This window comes from Epinephelus fuscoguttatus, linkage group LG15 (genome assembly GCF_011397635.1).
Source record: "Epinephelus fuscoguttatus linkage group LG15, E.fuscoguttatus.final_Chr_v1".
NCBI lineage: Eukaryota > Metazoa > Chordata > Actinopteri > Perciformes > Serranidae > Epinephelus > Epinephelus fuscoguttatus.
Genome location: NC_064766.1, coordinates 26,462,704 through 26,481,566, shown reverse-complemented (window position 1 = coordinate 26,481,566; position 18,863 = coordinate 26,462,704). Strand labels below are relative to the sequence as shown.

Sequence of the window (18,863 nt, the reverse complement as noted above, 5' to 3'; positions counted from 1 at the left end):
GCCGATGCTCTCTGCTCTCTTTGTGTTTCACCTCAGTGAGATTAATTGCTTCTGACAAAACCACTGTGAACCTGCCCTCGCTAACAGGGCCTCAGTAATTACAGTGCAGTGTATGGAGGTTAATTACCAAAACCCATGTGCTTACTATCTTTTTTTTTTTTTTTTTTTTAGAAACAAGAACGAGTAATAATTCATCAAAGGAAATAAAGGGACAGTTCACCCCAAAGTAAAAAAGACTTATTTTTCCCTCTTACCTGTGGTGCTATTAATCAGTTTAAATTATTTTGGTGTGAGATGCCAAGTGTTGGAGATATCAGCCATAGAGATGTCTGCCTTCTCTCCAATATAATGGAACTAGATGGAACTCAGCTTGTGGTGCTCAAAGTGCCAAAAAACATTTAAAAAAAACTCAACAGCAGTGTCTCTTTCCAGAAATCATTACCTGGTTATTCAAGATAATCCACAGACCTTGGTAAAAAGAAAATAGTTCCTACATGAAACTGCTCACAACAAGGTCTGTGTCTGTCTTGAGTAACCAGGTCATGATTTCTGGAAAGAGACATTGCTGTTGAGTTTTTCAAATGTATATTTTTGGCACTTTGAGCACCACAAACTGAGTGCCATTATATTTGCGACATTATATATAAGGCAGACATCTCTACGGCTGATATCTCCAACACTCACCAGCTCACACCAAAACAATCTAGACTGCTAAACAGCTCTACAGGTAAGAGGAAAAATATGTATTTTTGATTTTGGGGTGAACTTTCTCTTTAACTGGTCATTCAGCTGACATTAATATAAACATGTATTATTTCTATTGGTATATGGATGAATGCTCCACTACTGACCAGTGCACTTCACAGTAAAATGTCCCTGCCTAGACTGAGCTCTAACATGTCTGAACAGATAAAAAGTCTGAGCGTTGAGCAGGTGAACGTCAAACAAGACACTGAAGACAAAGAGACATTTTCCATAGACTTTATTATAGTTTTTTTTCTTCTCAATCTAACAGGTATACGCAACGCTCTAAATGTCATGGCTTTTTTGTTTTAAATACTCTCCGCTCTTAAAGAAAAACTGTAAAAATATTTAATTATAACTAATTAAAAGATCTCTTGGGGGACAGGACTAGGAAGGGTGCAAAGATACGAGGGGTGGTGGTGGGGGGCAGGGGGGGGGTCTCTGTGGTCCTTATCTGAGGCGTTGGGTGGGGTCTGGGAGACAGAAAAGGGAGCAGGGTGAAGTTACATCCAGCTGGGGTTTCACCGCGAAGACGGGGTTGTGTTACCATTTAAAGAAAACCTGGAAGGAGGACATGAAATAGATTAAATCAGATCAGTGAATGATTTCTGCTGCATAATGAAGTCGTGATACTGGGCTGGTGTATCACCTGCACACTCGCTCCATCATGTGTGTGACAAGGCGGTCGGAGATGCCCGGACAGGACTCCTCGGCCAGGTTGAAGGCATTTTCCAGCTCCTCAATGGCTCCTACGCCCCCACCGCTCGCCCGCCGTTTCTCCTTCAACTGAAAATACAAATATCCAATGTGAGGCTTCAACCAAAGAAGAAGGCTGCTTGAAGCCTAATTTCAACTCTACTGTTAACAGTTTACAACATTATAATAAGCAGATTACTCAGATTTTTTAATATCATATGAAAAATTCACAATGTGACACTCGATATTTCGATATTTTTTGTTTACATATTGACATCATACTGTTAATCACGGCAACAACAAGCATGGCTCGGATATTTTCTATTGACCACTATCACATAACCCAATTATGCAATCACACCAGTGATATTTTGTTTCATCTCATTTTGCTTTCATCGATCATCATCAATCATCATAAAAAGACAACTTTGGACTTCAGCATGGACTCTATCGAACAAGTCACAGTAAAAAGCCTACTCAGCCTCTTGGTGGCTTTTTTCATTGATAGTAGTCACTACAGTGCTTTTGTTGGTTCAGTGGTGCACTATAACAACCTCATGACAGTGCTCTGTGCATATGGGACTCCCCAAACACTTGGTATTTCACCCAGATGGGCGCGGTTTTGCAGGATGCAGCAGTAAATGCTTCAACGAGCACTGTGACAATTTCAGCCCATGACTGCCTGTTCATACCTTATATGATGACCTTGATGCAACTCTGTAAGAATGTAGAACAAATATCACGAATATTTTTGGTTTGATGAAAGTAAGAAGCTGAACTGAGTGGCAAAGTACAGGGTGTTTTCATTTCTAAAGCTTGAAAATTAGGCAAACTAGGCTGTGGCTTCCTGTGATGTGTGTCTGTGTCTGTATGTTTGAGCTGTGCACCTGGCAGTTATGTTGCCTCTCGTGTATGCGTTTTTAGCATCCTATTCCTTTTGTAAGGCACTTGTGTGTGCTTTATAAATACATTTGAGTTGAGCTGAGTTGAGTTGATTTGAGTTGAATAACACACAAGTGTGGCAGCATACAGTATATACTACCCATGTTTTCCTAAAATGAGTATACTTACTTAATTTATAGTTTGCCTTGTAATCCCAAGAATAAGGGTGCTTTGAGACCTAGAGTTGTCTCGCTTTGGTCTGAATCAGGGACTAGTTTTATTATAAAGTTGCATAATTGCCTAGAGTTGGTTCGTGTTCTCACGGCAGCATTTATAAGCTGACCAGATCAAATGCCTGAAAAGTGAAAGCTGCTCTCTCAGAATTTCCATGCAGGAAAAATCCAGGAAGTAAACAAAACGTTGAAGAAGAGTACACTTGCAAGATAAATGCGACACTTTCTAATGTCACAATGGAGGGACAACTACGCAGGTTGATTTTAGCGCTGCTCATCGTGGACTATATTGCTGTCAGTGTTCATTTTAGTCAAACCATACAGTTTGAAAACAAGGTGCGGCTCCAACTAGAAAACAATGTGTTGATGCATTGGATGTGCTGAATGTGCATATTAAGGCAGTACAGGAGGAGGTGCACATTAATAATCCTCCAGGAATGTAACATGCTCATGTTTAACCCAAACAATGTGTCATGGCACTGCAGTTGGTTCAGATCCAGGTCAGAACACGTTCTCACCACATATGAACCACACCAGAGTTCGTGTCAATATGCTTCAGCACCTTTCCAGTGCAACATTATGATGGCAAATTTGAGAATTTATCAGCAATCAGCCTAAAGTCATTTGAAAATTTGCAGGGAAGTGTGTTTTTTTGTAGTTGCAGCTGTGTCAGCAGTACAAGAAACAAAAATGTGTCTTTGTAAGTGATCAAAAAAATTAAAGAATTAGCTCTGAAGTTGCAGTTTGGCGTAAAGTACCCTGTGGGTTTAATTTTAGGGTTAAGGCAAGGACTAGATTCCGGCTTTGCTAGCCCATCAGCCCATACTGTCACTGAGAGAGTCTGCACAGGTGTTCCCAGAGAACCTTGTTTAATTTTGTCTTGGGCTTAACAGTCAAAAAGTATCATCTGAAGATGTGTTAAAAAGCCACTCTTTTAGACAGTATTAACTACTCTGGATTAAGACATGCTCATGTTGTGCTGTGCTCAAAGTTACAAAATCCCCCTTCCCAACAGTTCTGCCTACCTCTCTGAAGATGGGTGTTACTAAAGCAGACAAGCATTGTGACTTGGGTTGCCTTTTCATCGAATCTCCTGACTGCGAAGAGACAAAATGGTGTCAGAGAAAAAAACAAAAACCCAGAAGATCTGACTCTGTGTCTGCGTGCTGCCTGTGTCTCACCTCTGAATCTGTGTGTGTGTAGCCCTTCTGTAACTTGGTCATGGAGGTGGGTCTGACTGTGGGGAAGGTCCACGTGGGTAACGTGTCCACATCACCATCAGCATCCCTGAAGGGCGGACAGAGAGAGAAGAGTTAAGGAACAAAAAATAAGAGGAGAGAAAGAGATGTTTAAAAATGTGAATAATGTGAATAAATCCTTTGGAAAATGTAAATCCTTTGATGTATGAATGTGTATTCTTGAGACTCACATATCTGAGTCGTCAGAGCTGGATTCCTCCCCATGGCCCTCTGACTTCCAGCGGCGGTAACGGTCAATCAGCTCTGTCAGATAGGCCGTCTTCTTGGTGTAGCGTGTGATGAACTTGTGCTTTAAGAGCTCTTTGGCTGTTGGCCTCTGTGCAAACAAAAAAGACAGAAGCAGAAAATCTATTAAAGGAGCTGCATGTGACATTCAGAGCATTTTTATAGTCGTGTTTCCATCCAGATGTAGCACAAATTTTTACCCACATTTTCAGAAAATCAGCAAAAGAAAACGCAAATTTTTGTGCTTTTCCATCCACTTCTGTTACGCTAATTTTGAGAGTTGGTTCATCGAGATAAACAGTAGGAGGAGAAGAAGAAGACGGTGCAACAAGATGACTTAATTAAAACAACACCAGTCAAACCTCAAATGAAGCAGTGGATGTATAATAATAGAGAGAACACACAAGTCAATGGAAATCGAGAGTTTGAACAACTGGTATTACAGCTATGTACTTTTGGAACAGCTCTGGTAACAGCTCTGTGTACGTAAGTGTGTTAAAGGCCATCCAGAGAAGGCAAAGAGAGCTTGTAGTGGCCTATAAAATGGCAGTAAGATTACTTCATCATTTATCTACGGTATCCATTTTCATTACACTTAATAACATTTACCTTTTATCGATACACCAACTCTTCCATCCACCTGAAAGCGTAAAACTTTATTTGCAATATATTCGCAATGTATATCAAATTGTTGCAGTTTCCACTGTGGGGTAACTGAAAATGTGCATAAAAATAGATAGCTGGAGATGCACCTCATGATTTAATCTGGGGTGGGATAGTCTGCACATGGTTCTCAACATGGATGTGGCTGAACCGGCAGCTAGAAGCTAATGATGCTAACTCATAAAGCAGTATTAACAATGGCAAAAGTGCAGACAGAGCTTACATAGTTAACCTGGGGTAAAACCAGAGCATTGACACTTCCGTGACAATGCTGTCCCCGTATCAGCAGTAACCACTGTATGAGCACAGTGCAGAGTGGCAGCAGTAAGCTAGCCAGTGGGATAGACACATAGGGGCTCGTGTGCACTAACAGCCAAGTGAGGCTGGACTGTTGACCAAGACAAAGAACAGAGAAGTCCGATTACAACACATACAGAGGTAGTGTGCCTTCATTTGCTGCTCAGAACGCGTTTACTCCATTATATCTTTACACAGCAAATAGATGTTTACTGTTATATTAATGTCATGAATATTCCATACAGACCCTTCAACATTTATTGACTGTGTATCAGGTGAGATCAGTTGTCTAGCTATAATATGCTAAAAGTTAAAAAGCTAAAAGAGTCAGTATCGACTCCATCATTTAATTACTTTGGGTTTTTTTTGGTGCATAACAAAAGTATGATTTGGATTGGGTTTGAATATTTCAGAAAGCACAGCACAAATTATAATTCCTATTAAGAACACAACGTGCTAATCCAATCAAAACATATTTGTTAGGATAAGTAATCAAAGTCTGATGCTCAGAGCAGCAGCGCCAATCTGGAATTCTTTTCCAAATTTCTGATCTTATTCAGCCACAAACAAACACGTCTGATCCCATTTGAGGTCTACTCCAACGCTGATGGATGCTGCAGGTGTATTACTTACAAAACGAGGGTCTTTATTTAGACAAGCCTCCACAAACTCTTTGAAGGGCTTGCTGTAGGGTCCCTCAAGTGTGGGTGGAGTGTTTTTCGGGATGAGGAAAAGGACCCTCATGGGGTGGAGGTCAGAGTTGGGAGGTTCCCCTTTAGCCAACTCAATGGCAGTGATTCCCAGGGACCAAATATCAGCCTAACAGGGAGAGTGACATGTGTTAGTAAGGTGTGTTAACTACATATACAGACACTGGAAAATGTTTAAGGGAGAAATAGTCCCTTAACTAAAATGATATGGATCAAATTATTCTTCCCATGCTAAAAATGTCATGTAGTGTCTACTTATCAGTGCCTCCACCAATAACAGAACATTATCTCTCTATGAGCTTGATGTTCTACCAAAAGTGAAACACCTTGTCACCCAAAAGTGAGAAAAATAAAACAAGCAAACAAACCTAAAGACAGCGTTCACTCAAAGCAGTAACACAGCGTGTCTCTTGTCCGGTCCACAAACTCTGGCCTCACCTTGAAGTCGTAGGCGGACTGTTTGATAACCTCTGGAGCCATCCAGAAAGGTGTGCCGACAAATGTGTTCCTCTTAATCTGGGTGTCTGTCAGCTGTCCCGCCACCCCGAAATCTGCAAGCTTCACGTCCCCTTGCTCCGACAAGAGCACGTTGGCAGCTAGAGGAAAGAGAAAGAAGAAGAAAGACGGTGAACATACAAAAACAAGTAATGCTCAGTAAACTTGTCATCAACCTGAACGATTGGGTCCCATTTGAGACATGAGAACCGCAGTGTTGAAGCATCTTATTTGGGGCCAGTCCTTTCCATAATGTTGTCAGAAACTGATAATAACAATCTGAGCCTGTCGGTGGCAAAAACAAGCACTTTTAGTGGACGTACATTGACGGTGCTTGATTACCAAAATTATATGCGGCTGCTGGCTGCAGCCCTCTCACTTAACACTGGCCCACTTTAAAAAACTGATGTTCCCATTAGTAACTTAGATGCAAAAACAGGGTTAAAAAATATTGAAGTGATGCTTTAATTACTCATCTTGGTGTCACTGTTGTTTTGACTCTCTAGTACTTCCCCAAAATGTAAAAGCACAACATCAGCTGCAGGAGGAAAAAATGTGCTCCATGCACAGATATAAATTTAGCACCTACAGTATGTTGTGAAATTTCACAGATGGTGTTAATGCATTTATGCAGCTTGGTGACATATTTCAGTGTGTGGACATATTCTGTCCAGCATCTGGTTGAGACTGGATATACATGTTGTTACCTGGCAGCTCCCTTATCAAAGTATTTTAGAGTCTCTTTAAACAATACACCACTGTGCTGTAAAGTAGCTCTGAATTATGAGTATGATATCTGGCTTTGTACCAGGACAACACGGTGGAATGATATGAAGTCGTATCTATAAGAGGCTGAATGAAAAACAGGGACTTTGTTTCTCCAGTGTATGAAGAGAGAGAGCTTATTACCTTTGATATCTCTGTGGATCTTCCTTTCAGAGTGCAGATACTCCAGCCCCTTCAATATTTCCCTCAGTATAGTAGCAATGTAAGTCTCTTCAAGAGGCCCTGGACGGAGCTGAGAGGAGGAACAAAATAAATCAGAAAAAGGTGTGAATTGGGAGAGAGGGCCAAGAACGGGTCAAGTTTTGCTTCTCGTGTATAAAAAGTGCCACTTCTTAAGATCTGTGTAAAACTTTGTAAGCCGTACAAAAATATAAATCTTCTTACCAGATCCAGAGCAGATCCTCCACCTAAATACTCCATGATAATCCACAGCTTGGTCCCCTGAGAGGAAAAAACACTTGATGAAAGATGTTTCAAGTTTAAGCTTTAAAAACAACCCTTTTACCAGAATAAATACTGGCATTGTATGTTTCTGCAAACCACAGATGTACCACTTGTACCTTATTATTTAGTGGATATGTCGAAGCTTCATGTTTCTTTACATTTTAACAATGCTGTGGTTATGTTTAGGCACAGGAATCAATTGGTTATCATGTTCTGGCTTAAAATACATGGTCTTTGCGCCACAATCACAGCTGGAAATGCCGTCAAGAAAACACCCAGCTTTGGTGGCTCAACTGACACCGGAAATGCCACTAATGTCCAGCTAAATAAAGAAAAGACAATAGTTTTGGTGGCACAATCACAGCTTGACATATCGCCAATGTCTCACTGAAGAACACCCGGTTCTGGTGGCTCAATCACTACTGGGAATACTGCCAATGTCTTACTAAAACAGTTTTGGTGGCCCAATTGCTGCTGGATATGCTGCAAATGTCTCACTAAAAAACTCCATTTAGGTGGTCCATTAATCACTGCTGGAAATGCCACCCATGTCACGCTAGATAAAAAAGAGACAATAGTTTTGGTGGCACAACCAAAGCTTGAAATACCACCACTGTCTCGCTAAACAACACCCAGTTCTGCTGGCTCAATCATCACAAGAAATGCCACCAATATCTTGCCAAAAACACAGTTTGGGTGGCTCAACTGCCGCTGGAAATGCTGCTGATGCCTCACTACTAAACACCCAGTTTTATTGGCTATGCCTGGAAATATTGCATATGTCTTGATAAAAAAAACACATCAATTTGGTGGCCCAATTGCTACTGGAATGCCACCAGTGTCTTGCTAAAAAACACCCAGTTTTGGTGGCTCTGAAAGGCCACTGAAAATGCCACCAATGTCTTGCAAAAAAAAAAAAAAAAAAAAAAGAAGAAAGACAATAGTTTTGGTGGCACAATCACCACTTGAAATACTGCCAATGTCTTGTTAAAAACTGCTTTGGTGGCTCACTTGCAACTGGATATGCTGCTGATGTCTCACTAATAGACACTCAGTGTTGGTGGCACAATCACGGCAGAACATACCGTAAATGTCTCAGTAAAAACACACCATTTTGGTGGCACAATCATAGCTGGAAATGCCACCTATGTCTCGCTAAAAAACACTCAGCTTTGGTTGCTCAATTGCCACTAGAAATGCTGCAGATGTCTTGCTAAAAAAAACCAACTGGTTTTGGTGGCACAATCACGGCTGGAAATGCCACCTATATCTCGCTAAATAAACACACAGTTTTGTCGTTTGTTGGTCTCGAACAGTGGTTTGCATTGTTCTGCAGTTTGGCAGCCATGTCACCTAGCTGTCATGCCACTACCCATCCTCCCAGATTTAGCTAACATACATATTATCATAACTGTGTGTCACTTTAGAAACGTTGATATGATATGTATCCATACGTATCCATGGTTTGCAGGAAAGTACAATGCCAACTCTTCTTCTAGCGACTGACTTTGCCTATATGGCACTGTGTGTCTGTGTCTCTAAGCATCTTCATGTTGATGACTGGAATTAATCTGCCTATGTTTTGCCTCATTATCTGTGTCATCATCTCACCTTCAGGTATGATCCATAATACTTGGTAACAAAAGGGCTGTCACACTGGCTCAGCACTGTGATCTCCTGCTGAATGTCTTCGATCTCGTCCTCTGCTTCCTCCAAATCTATAATCTTAATCGCCACCACCTCCTTTGTGCGGTTGTTGATGCCTTTGTAGACCTCTCCGAAGGAACCCTTCCCAATCCGCTCCTGCTTGGTGAAGTACTCCTCGGGGTCCAACCGGGTATTCTGTTCCAGTGACAGCAAAGACAGCATTGAATTATCCATGGTAGAGGCTTATTTATGTGCATAGGAGTGTGTGTGTGCCACTCTTGCCAAGCCCTTGAAGCACAAAGCTAACAACTTGTTTCACATACGAATGCTCTGTTGCAAAGGTTAATTAGACGTGACAGGAGGAGTTGGAGGAGTTGGAGGAGTCTATCTGTTGGCACATATACTGTACTCATGCACTGCTCTGATATATAAAAAAGATGATGGATGATTAACCTTTCTTATCAGTGTCAATACCTATCTATTCAGTCACAGCTCATATAATTACCTGGACTCTAGATTGAACTTTGTGCCAGCGTGTAATTCAAGAGGCATGACGCCTGAAAGTTCAGAGGCTGTCTCTCTCCATAACAGCAGGAAATAAGTGATGAATTGAGTAGGAAGCACGTTGAGAAGTCATAAATTTAAAAAAATGTGATGTGGCAACTACATGTTTAAGATTAATGGAGACTTTTAAAATATTGTTGTATACTGTCATGAAATCTCGAGTTTCTGATTACATGTTTTATCAGCTTTTGCTGGTGACAATGACAACGAAATTAAAAATAACTGTATACAAATGTGTGCATGTAAGTTAGGTTTTATGGCGTTGCACTGATGGCTCAGACCCCCACCCACCTATTCATAGAAAGCCTGACAGTCATGGGGGTTCGCCTTGTCTTGGACAAGAGGAGGGGAGGTGACAGTTGGTGGTGAAAAGATGATTTCTGTACCTGGTTTTGCATGTCTCGAAGGTGTGCCATCCCCTCTGCCGCTTGGAAAGGACAGGGACAGCCACAGCTCTCTCTTTCCGAGGTTATCAAATGGTCCTTTCGGGTTTTTTTCCTCCCCTCTTAGCTGTCTAGGAAGCTAGCTAGGTGGCTAGCCAACTAGATAAACACCCAATCTGCTGGCTTTAACGGGGCTGTCACTCCGCGCTCTGTTTTCGGCCTCCAAGTCCAACGGAGGACTGACGAGACCGGCGACACAGCGAGCTACTGACCGAGGGACTCCATTTGTGTCGGCGGTGATGAACACGAAGATAAAATGCTCCGTCCGTCTATTAATATTTAATTCATTTCAAGGAACGCTTAGCCTGTTGTTCATTTGAAGCTTGAGGAGGACAAACTAATGGCCCAGCCGGAGGACGCATGCGCAGTGGGTTTGAAGGCTGTGGAATTGTGGGAGTTGTATTTCTAAGCTCAGAAACGTTATAAAAATACATCTACCTACATTTAAGCTCATTGTATAGTGTCGTGTGTCAAATATAATGTGTCAAAGTCGAGTTTTAAGGCCCTTTAATTCCTTTCAACACTGAATATGTCTGAACAAATTTATGTTTAATTAAATCAAACCGTAAAAGCTGTGCCTGTCCATTTACAGGCCAACTTGTATAAGGGACTGTTCTTTACTTGTCAGAGGAGGGGTATAGCTGGGATGGCACTTCTCTTTATTTATTTTTCTATTTTCAATTGTCCGTCCTGAAGCTACAAATATTTTTCCTTCCTTCCTATCTTTCCTTTCCCTGAGTGACTGGCAGGAAATGTATGTCCCTCCTACCACCATAAATTAGTTATTAGGTTTTTAAGACTTACCTTTTTATGTTTTAAAGCTGAAATCCTGGAGTTCAAAATGCATGCTGGTTAGGTAGTGCAATCGGTTTATTTTTGGCCAAATTTTTTAATAGTTTACTTTCACTATTCTGATCATACGTTTCACTTCCTCCAAAGTTATCTCCTCAACTGTAGTTGACAACGACAGAATTCTGGTCTTAATCATATCTAACAACCCAAATCTTTTCAGATGGAGGTCTCTGTTTCAAAATCTTAGAAAATGTGGGTCTTTGACATTAGTTTAAGGGACTTTGACGTGAAAAAGGTTAAGAGCCACTGCTATAATATCATTGATTTAAGCACATGCACAATGCACATTGGATATTGCAAAGTGCTGATGACCCATATACACATCTGCTTGTAGGCTGCACATGTACCAGAGGTCTGTACATCTTGCTGTTTCAGCAGATCCCAAAAACAGTGGTCAGAAAACAAAGCACAAAGACCTTTTAGAGGCTGCAGTTACTGTCACTCATACAAATCTAAAGTCACTGTCATCATCCAAAAATGCAAAAGGTTAAATTTCAGCACAGGTTCAGCAGATGTCATCTTACTCTGGCTATCAATAAATGTACAGGTGGTGATTCATGTGTATGCACATTGTTTAAACTGTGAAAGAGTGAACAAATAGGCTATATCCACACAAATCACTACAAGTGATAGGGAAAGTAGTGAGTTCTCTGAGCAAATCCTTTTACTGTAGGCTACATCTTATGTTGCAGCTATGTTTCTTTCTTTTTTTTTCTTAGCTTTTTATTTGTCACACCATATGACATTAGCCATTCAAACACTGATGATTGTAAATTGTATTCACAGAACTTTAAATGGGGCTGAAGCAAGCCCAAGTTTGTTACCATTTCCTTAAGTGAACCTTTAGATTACTAAAGCCATTTTTGTTTGTTTGTAGACACAGAACTAAGTCCCAATTGTGTAAAAAAAAAAAAAAAAAAAAAAACTTTATATGACAAAAAATGAGTATTTTCCGATCATTCTTGATTTCATTGTGTGTTATGAAATTGTGTGTGTCTAAATATCAGGAAAATAGTAATGATGGGTGTATTGAATTAAAAGCTGGAATACACTAATTAACGTCTGTGTTAGTGGCAGACAAATCTAAATAATTGAATTGTATGGTTTTGTATTAATTATGCCAATTACATAAACATTGTATGTGAACCAACTAATTTGAGTGTGATAATTGTGTGCGCTCGTTTTCTAATCCGGGTGCCGCCTGCTGCTGCGGCTCGCTTAGAGTGACGCTGTAAACTCCATAGGCCCCGCCCCGGCGGACACACTCGGTGTATTATTGGCGGCTCCACACACTGGCTAGTGTCTGTCGGTTTCTCTCGTCGTCGGTCCCGGTGGATGCTGTTAATATTACACAGCGAACAGCATTTTGACACATGACATTTTAACTCTGGTGCTAAAACCATAACGGTAAGTCGTAAGAGAAGCTAAAGCTAATTGAAGTAATGAATATTTGTGGTTAGCCAGCCTGTTACTGCGGACTGTCAACGGCTGTGACGCGCTGCTTAGCTAACGTGTTGTGATAAAGATAACATTAGCTAATGCTAAACATGCAAGTGACATTAGCTAGTTATTAGCTACATGCTAGACATGGCGTCTTACGTGGATTTTCATTCAGTGACATTGAAGCCATGTGTCGGCAACAGCTACACCTCATGTCAGCGTTATGTAATTTCACGCAACACAACGTGAAATGTTATCTTTAATTTATTATTTAGTAGCTTTGGCTGATACACCCCCTTTCCTCCACCATGGCGGTGGGTTCCTCTATGGGACATGACATTTAACACGGGCTACAGGACATGTTTTAGGCAGTAGTCCTCACAATTTAGACAATTAGGAAGGACTAATTTCTCAATTTTTATAATTTTAAATGAGGTTTATTCATACCACTTTAAGCTATTATCAGAAAACTAGGATGACATTGCAGGCAGACCACTGGCACTCAAATTAAAGAGATGGCAAACATCCAGGGCAACAGATATGAGTGTGGTTGTGATTGTTGAAGCTGTATCCCCATGGGTGGATTATAACACAGCGGGCTCCTGGGCACAGATATGCAAAGGGCCCCACCACCTCTCCTAAACAGAAGCAACACACACAAATTTGCGGTGGTTTTGCATCTCTGTGTGGTCACTTTGTGTGTCCTTGTGGTCATTTTGTCTTCTTGTTATTATTTTGTGTCTCTTAGTGGTTGTTTTGTGTCTCTTTGTGGTCATTTTGCATCTCTTTGTGGTCATTCTGTGTCTCCTTGTGGTTGTTTTGTGTCTCTTTGTGGTCATTTACATTACAGTCTCTTCCTGGTCGGTATGTGTCAATGTGTTCATCACAGTGGCGTAAGGTAGTTATGATGGGCCCCAGTGCATGCTATATGATGGGTCCTAGTACGCCCTAGTTACTAGTTATGAAGCACACACACGCACACAGAGTTTTAGACACATAAATATTTTTAACCAACAGTGGGTTTTCGTGCCGCTTTTATGTTATAGCTGCTTGCAGATGTGCCCAGCTTTTCAGTCTTGAGTGATTTTGCACCTAAACTACCTGCTGTAAATCATATGGTCTTGTTACATGATTAAACAGAGACTTGATATTGGACAACATCAACATACATATTACCCAGCAGTCATAATTATTTATCTGTATATGACAAAAACTACCAAAGAAAATAGGACATTTTTAGTTTGACTACATAGATTTTTTTGTATAGTTTATGTAGAATAAGCATAATTTAATTAAATTAAATTAGAAAAAGCATAAAAAACAGAAAACCATGATGGAGCTCGGTTTGCCTTTTTAAGGGTTAGTTCTTCTTTGAACATGGGCGTATTTCCAGGTGGCAATTGGGCCCCTCCACCCCACGGAGTCCAGTGCAACCGCACTGCCTGTACTGTCTATATTTATGCCCCTGGTTCATCATGTGTTCAATTTGACATTTTGCAAGGGAAGGCCAGGGGACCCACTGACACTTTGGGCCCCTGGTCCTGTGCCCAGTAGGCCTATTCACTTATCCATCCATGTGTGTCACATCCATGTCTGTGATATCTGAAGTGTGGCTTAAATATCTGTTGTGTATTCTAAGTGTTTTTCCATTTCCTTCCATTTGGTGTGTCTACAGGCTGGATGAGTGGGCCAACTTTCACCTCCCCCTCTGCAGAGGTGGCTGAGATGAACCGCATCCATTATGACTTGGAGTACACAGAGGGCATCAGCCAGCGCATGCGGATCCCAGAGACCCTTAAGGTGGCTTCAGGAAACCAAATGGGATCTCTGCCACTTCAGCAACCCCTGCCCATTCATGCAACTCTGATGCATGTGCCGGAGAGGATTATTGTAGCAGGTGAGGGCAACAGACAGGGCATCAGTAACAAGGTGTACACACACAAAACAGTGCTAAGTTGAGGCAGGTGCACAGTTTATTTAACTGTCCATCTCCTTACTTCCTGCACAGGTGATGATGGAGACGCTCAATTTTCTCGTCCCCGAGACTTGGACCTGATTCAGTCTGTCCCTCCCATGGATCTCCTGAACATGAAGGCCCCACCGCGGGTCCTCACACTCTCAGAACAGCCACTGGATTCCCTTGAAACTGAACAGACTACCACATCACAGAGCAATCTCAGCCAGGTGGTAAGAGTCATATCAAAATTTCTATTCTGTGTCCCTTTTTATTTCTCATTAAAATGAATTGATTTTTTTTTACAGAACATGACACTGATCCCAATAGTGGTGCGCTATTATGCTATCCAGTGCATTGTAAAGTAATATAAAGATAGCAGCCTTGAGTTAAACACGCAGTATCAAAATAACATGGCACTTACTTATGTCTATCAGTCATAGTTACAGCTGTAAGTTTGTTGATGCAATAACATTTTGGGCATTTATTAGATTAGGTGGAGAAAGGTGTAAGGCTGTGAAATTGGAGTGGGAAGCCGATGATTTGAAGATTATTATTTCAAATTCTTGTATCATTCATAGGGCCACTTTCACGGTCGGTCTCGAAGAGAACGCAGTGCGAGTGAGAACATATCTGGCCGCCACAGCAGTCAGATTGTCAGAGGTGATGTAAGGTAAGCACACATCCACAGTTGACCTATTTGTTACAACACTGTTTCACCACTGTTGTATTTTCATTCTGAATGTTATCTACTTTTCTTATTTGACTCTTGGTTTGTTTAAAAAAATATCTCATTTCTTCACTGTTTCTCTCCACTTGCCTCTCTGCCAGTGTAACCCCTTCCCCTTCTGCCCCCCCAGTCCGGTTGTGCCCACCCCTCTGTTCCCCTGAGGATGCGAACATCAACCTGTTTACAGCTGCGGGGTTCCTCTCTTATATTCAGTCGACAACACGGCGGGCATACCAGCAGGTCCTCGATGTGCTGGACGAAAGCCACCGCAGGTGATTTCTCTTTTCGTTGTCCCTGTATTTCTCGGAAGTTACTCAATTCACAGAGTTTCTCAGAACAAAGAAATGGCGGTGAATTTCTGAGAAAACTTATGAAAGTAGGACTTTTGTTTTCATTTTTCTCCTGTCAATAATAAGTAATGTTGTTTCACAGCCTTTTCTTACATCATTCCCCCTGTGCTTTATATGAGCAGGAAACACTGTTTCAGTGGCAGTACCTAAAGTTGTCTGGTTTATGAAGGGGACATATGTCTTTGTCATCAGCATTATGCTCTTGTCCAAATCCTAGTTTGGGTGGACATGTGCTCCCTGTCAGGACTGCTTTCTGTAGCCATGCAGACAGTCTTTGAGCTGGACTGGTTTTCAGTAATGTTGTCATTTCTCTAAATTGAGATGTGTTGATGTCCACAGGACACACCTGGACCTGGCCCTGGAAATAAACCCTGATGAGTCTGGCTTGGTGGACGCTTCATCACTACGACGACAGGTAATATGCCTCACACGCCTAAGTGACTGCCTATGTCGCTGAAAAGTGATTCTAATTCTTCTCCGCTGCTGTGGTGCGTATATTGTGCCTGTTGAGAGTGTTTTCTCCTGTTTGTAGGTTTACAGTTTTCAGCTGACAGGATGCAGTGAAGGCATGCTGACACAACAAGCTTATGTATCACATATCAGGCTGTTTACAAAGGATGCTGGCAGAGCAGCACGCAGCCAGTGCTTAGATGCAACTGGCATTTTGAGATACATGTAAACAAACAAAAACAAATTTGTGTCTGTTGTTAATTGTACATGGTTGTATATGGTCTCTTGAAGGGATAGTTAGGTTCTTTTGAAGAGGGACTGTATAAGATACTCATCCACAGTAAGTTACAGACACTTGGTGTACACTGTTGGCATGCCCCCAGTTTGGAGAAGCAGGCAGGAGTACCACTATGGAAGATAAGCAATGCACAGCTGCTTTTGACATTGTCTTGCATACTTAAAACTTAAATTGAAAACCAGATAGTGGTAATCCTACTGTACATACCTCACCTTTTGAAAGTTGAGAGAAAATGTTTTTGTGCTCATTCAGATTGTGAAGCTGAACCGGCGCCTGCAGCTGCTGGAGGAGGAAAACAAAGAACGTTCCAAGCGAGAGGTGATCCTGTACTCTGCTACGGTGGCATTCTGGCTTATTAACACCTGGATCTGGTTCCGTCGCTAAGATTTGACAAGCGTCTCCCAAAACACTGGAAGCCAAAGCAAGTCCTTGTTAAAGGTGCAACCATTAAAATACAATACAAGTCTTTGCAGCCACAGAAGACAACAACAGCACTGGCAAATGTCCACCACAGTGTTCTGAGACTCTATAGCAAATCCTACAGTGGGATTAGACATACAATTTCAAACTAAGCACTGTAGAGATAAAAGTTGAAGCAACTAAATGTTGCTAAATTTCACACTGGCTGGTATTCACACCTTAAAATCTGACCATCAGCTTGCTTTTGTAGGGTACAACACCACTAGAAATTTAGAGTATCTCACATTCAAAGATTCATCTGTGTGTTCCATTCAACAACTAGCAAGACAAAGCACAATGACTCTACAGGTGGATGTTTGCAAAATGTTTGCAACTGCTTTGATGTGGCGAGCCAAGGTCTGTCATGTTGCAGCAACAGCAAACAGAGGTTACCTTATTTAGGTAAAACTAGCTACAATATAGGCTGCTGTCCAACAAATAAAATGTCAACTCTAAATCAGCGTTTAAAGGTCCAGTGTGTAGGATTTAGGGGGATATTTTGGCAGAAATATTATATAATAAGTATGTTTTCTGAAGTGTATAGTCAGTTTGGGTTTTCATTGTCATAGAATGACCCTTTTGGATAACATGAAACTGCTTTAGGGCATCTGTCCACCTAGTGTTTGTCTTCAGCAGAGGGTATGTTTTTATGACAGCAATATCTTGATACTAACATTAGGTAGGTAGCTAACATAATGCTACATTAACAGGATTGACTACACAGTCAACAACGAGCATACAAAGCAAATGGTGATAAAAGCACAACGCTCACCACCAGCAACATCCAGAGTCCGCCAGCTGATCTGCTCCCAAAAAACAAGCTTTTCTGTCTTACTTGTGACAGTAGGCAACAGCAGTCTAGCTAAAGAAACAGCAGTGATGTCATGTCACCCGCACCTTTTTGAAGAGGTGAGAGATTTTCAACTAGAGGTGCTTGGAATGGCTGCAAAAAAAAAAAAAGGCATAGCGCTCTGAAAAAAGACACTGGGTGTGGACACAGCCCTTATTCGGTGTTTTTACCGGTTTAAATCACCTGGGGTCTCATTTATAAACATGCATGCGCACAGAGAGGCCTGAAACAAGTGTATGCCACTTCCCACGCAAAAGTTCTGATCTATAGAAACAGATTGATGAGAGAAACTTTGACCCATGCTTACAAACATTTTGGAGATGGGAAATTGGCGATGCAAATGATGAGGTGGAAGCCTTACAGTCGAAACTGTTGAATACTGTTTGGCTTTTGTTTGTGCATACATTTTTAGTGTGGATCCTATGCACCGTTTTATAAATGAGATCCCTGGTCCGTGTATTTTGGAGAAGAGCAGGCCTCTGCGGATAATTTGGCTCCTGATAAAAATCTCCTGAATGTCTGGATCAGAAAAAAACAGTGTCAGCTATATCTTGATTTGTAATGTGAAACTGCTTTATTGTGTGTTTTTACTGGTTTAAATCACTGGGTCCATTTGTTTTGGAGAGGAGGAGACCTCTCCAGATTATTTGGCTTGTAGTAAAAAGCCTTCTGAACAATGAACACTGAAGGAATTTTAGCTGGGAGAAGTTTAAGCTGGTTGCAATCTGCAATCCTCACTGTGAGACGCCACTAAATCCCCTTAAATATTACACACTTAACCTTTAAGTTTGAGTCTGAGGCTTTCTCCACGTCTCTAATGCTGCACTGATGTTCACCTGTGTTCAGGAGAAACCGAACGTAACACAGATAATGTGAAATTGGCAAGAACTGCAAACCCTTTCTGATATACTCTGGTTATATTGGAAAATATTACTGATTGCACCTTTAAAGCTTGATAAATCCTTTGCACAGCAACAGCAGATGTTACACTGATGCTTATTCATCTTTTTGAGAGTAAACAAGATTTGTAAATGTGACTTTTTAGCTTAAGGAGAAGACTGATTTGAGGGGAGACAAGGATTTACTTACGCAACAAATGTTTTGGGAACCAAACCCCGAGCTGGGACTATTGTTACAGGACCAAGCCTCAGAACTGACTTGTCTGTTTGACATTGAGATTCGTCAGTTTTGTCAAAAACCACCATTCTTAAAGTGTCAAAGTAAAATGAGTAAATCTAGAGATGCCATAACATTTACCCTGAATGCCCTGTTTTCGCTTGAGCATTACCCCAAAACATTTGTATACGGTACTTGAATAGACTATTGTTGTAAAAGTTGTAGTTTGTCCTTCATGTTTTTTACCTCTTTGGCAGTCACATGCCTATTGATTAT

General features: G+C 41.2%; 2 protein-coding genes across 4 annotated transcripts; one reads left to right on the top strand and one right to left on the bottom strand.

Moving 5' to 3' along the window:
- Positions 1-965: 965 nt before the first annotated feature.
- On the bottom strand, positions 966-10,452 carry stk25b (serine/threonine kinase 25b). 2 transcript variants are annotated; one of them, XM_049598781.1, is made up of 11 exons: positions 10,032-10,452; positions 9,046-9,276; positions 7,375-7,431; positions 7,114-7,222; positions 6,148-6,305; positions 5,633-5,818; positions 3,985-4,130; positions 3,737-3,842; positions 3,581-3,652; positions 1,394-1,530; positions 966-1,305 (listed from the first exon to the last, which is right to left on the bottom strand). In XM_049598781.1, the coding sequence occupies exons 1-11, from the start codon at positions 10,059-10,061 to the stop codon at positions 1,266-1,268; spliced, it is 1,272 nt and encodes a 423-aa protein (XP_049454738.1). In that variant the 5' UTR covers positions 10,062-10,452; the 3' UTR covers positions 966-1,265. The 2 variants fall into 2 exon arrangements, with proteins under 2 accessions (XP_049454738.1, XP_049454737.1); XM_049598780.1 differs by lacking the exon at positions 10,032-10,452 and having other exon boundaries at positions 9,046-9,315.
- A 1,761-nt stretch (positions 10,453-12,213) lies between these two features.
- Positions 12,214-18,040, top strand: LOC125902147 (mitochondrial fission factor homolog A-like). 2 transcript variants are annotated; one of them, XM_049598301.1, is made up of 7 exons: positions 12,214-12,347; positions 14,056-14,277; positions 14,389-14,564; positions 14,916-15,007; positions 15,166-15,336; positions 15,754-15,829; positions 16,415-18,040. In XM_049598301.1, the coding sequence occupies exons 2-7, from the start codon at positions 14,061-14,063 to the stop codon at positions 16,544-16,546; spliced, it is 864 nt and encodes a 287-aa protein (XP_049454258.1). In that variant the 5' UTR covers positions 12,214-12,347; positions 14,056-14,060; the 3' UTR covers positions 16,547-18,040. The 2 variants fall into 2 exon arrangements, with proteins under 2 accessions (XP_049454258.1, XP_049454257.1); XM_049598300.1 differs by having other exon boundaries at positions 14,389-14,567.
- Positions 18,041-18,863: the final 823 nt, after the last annotated feature.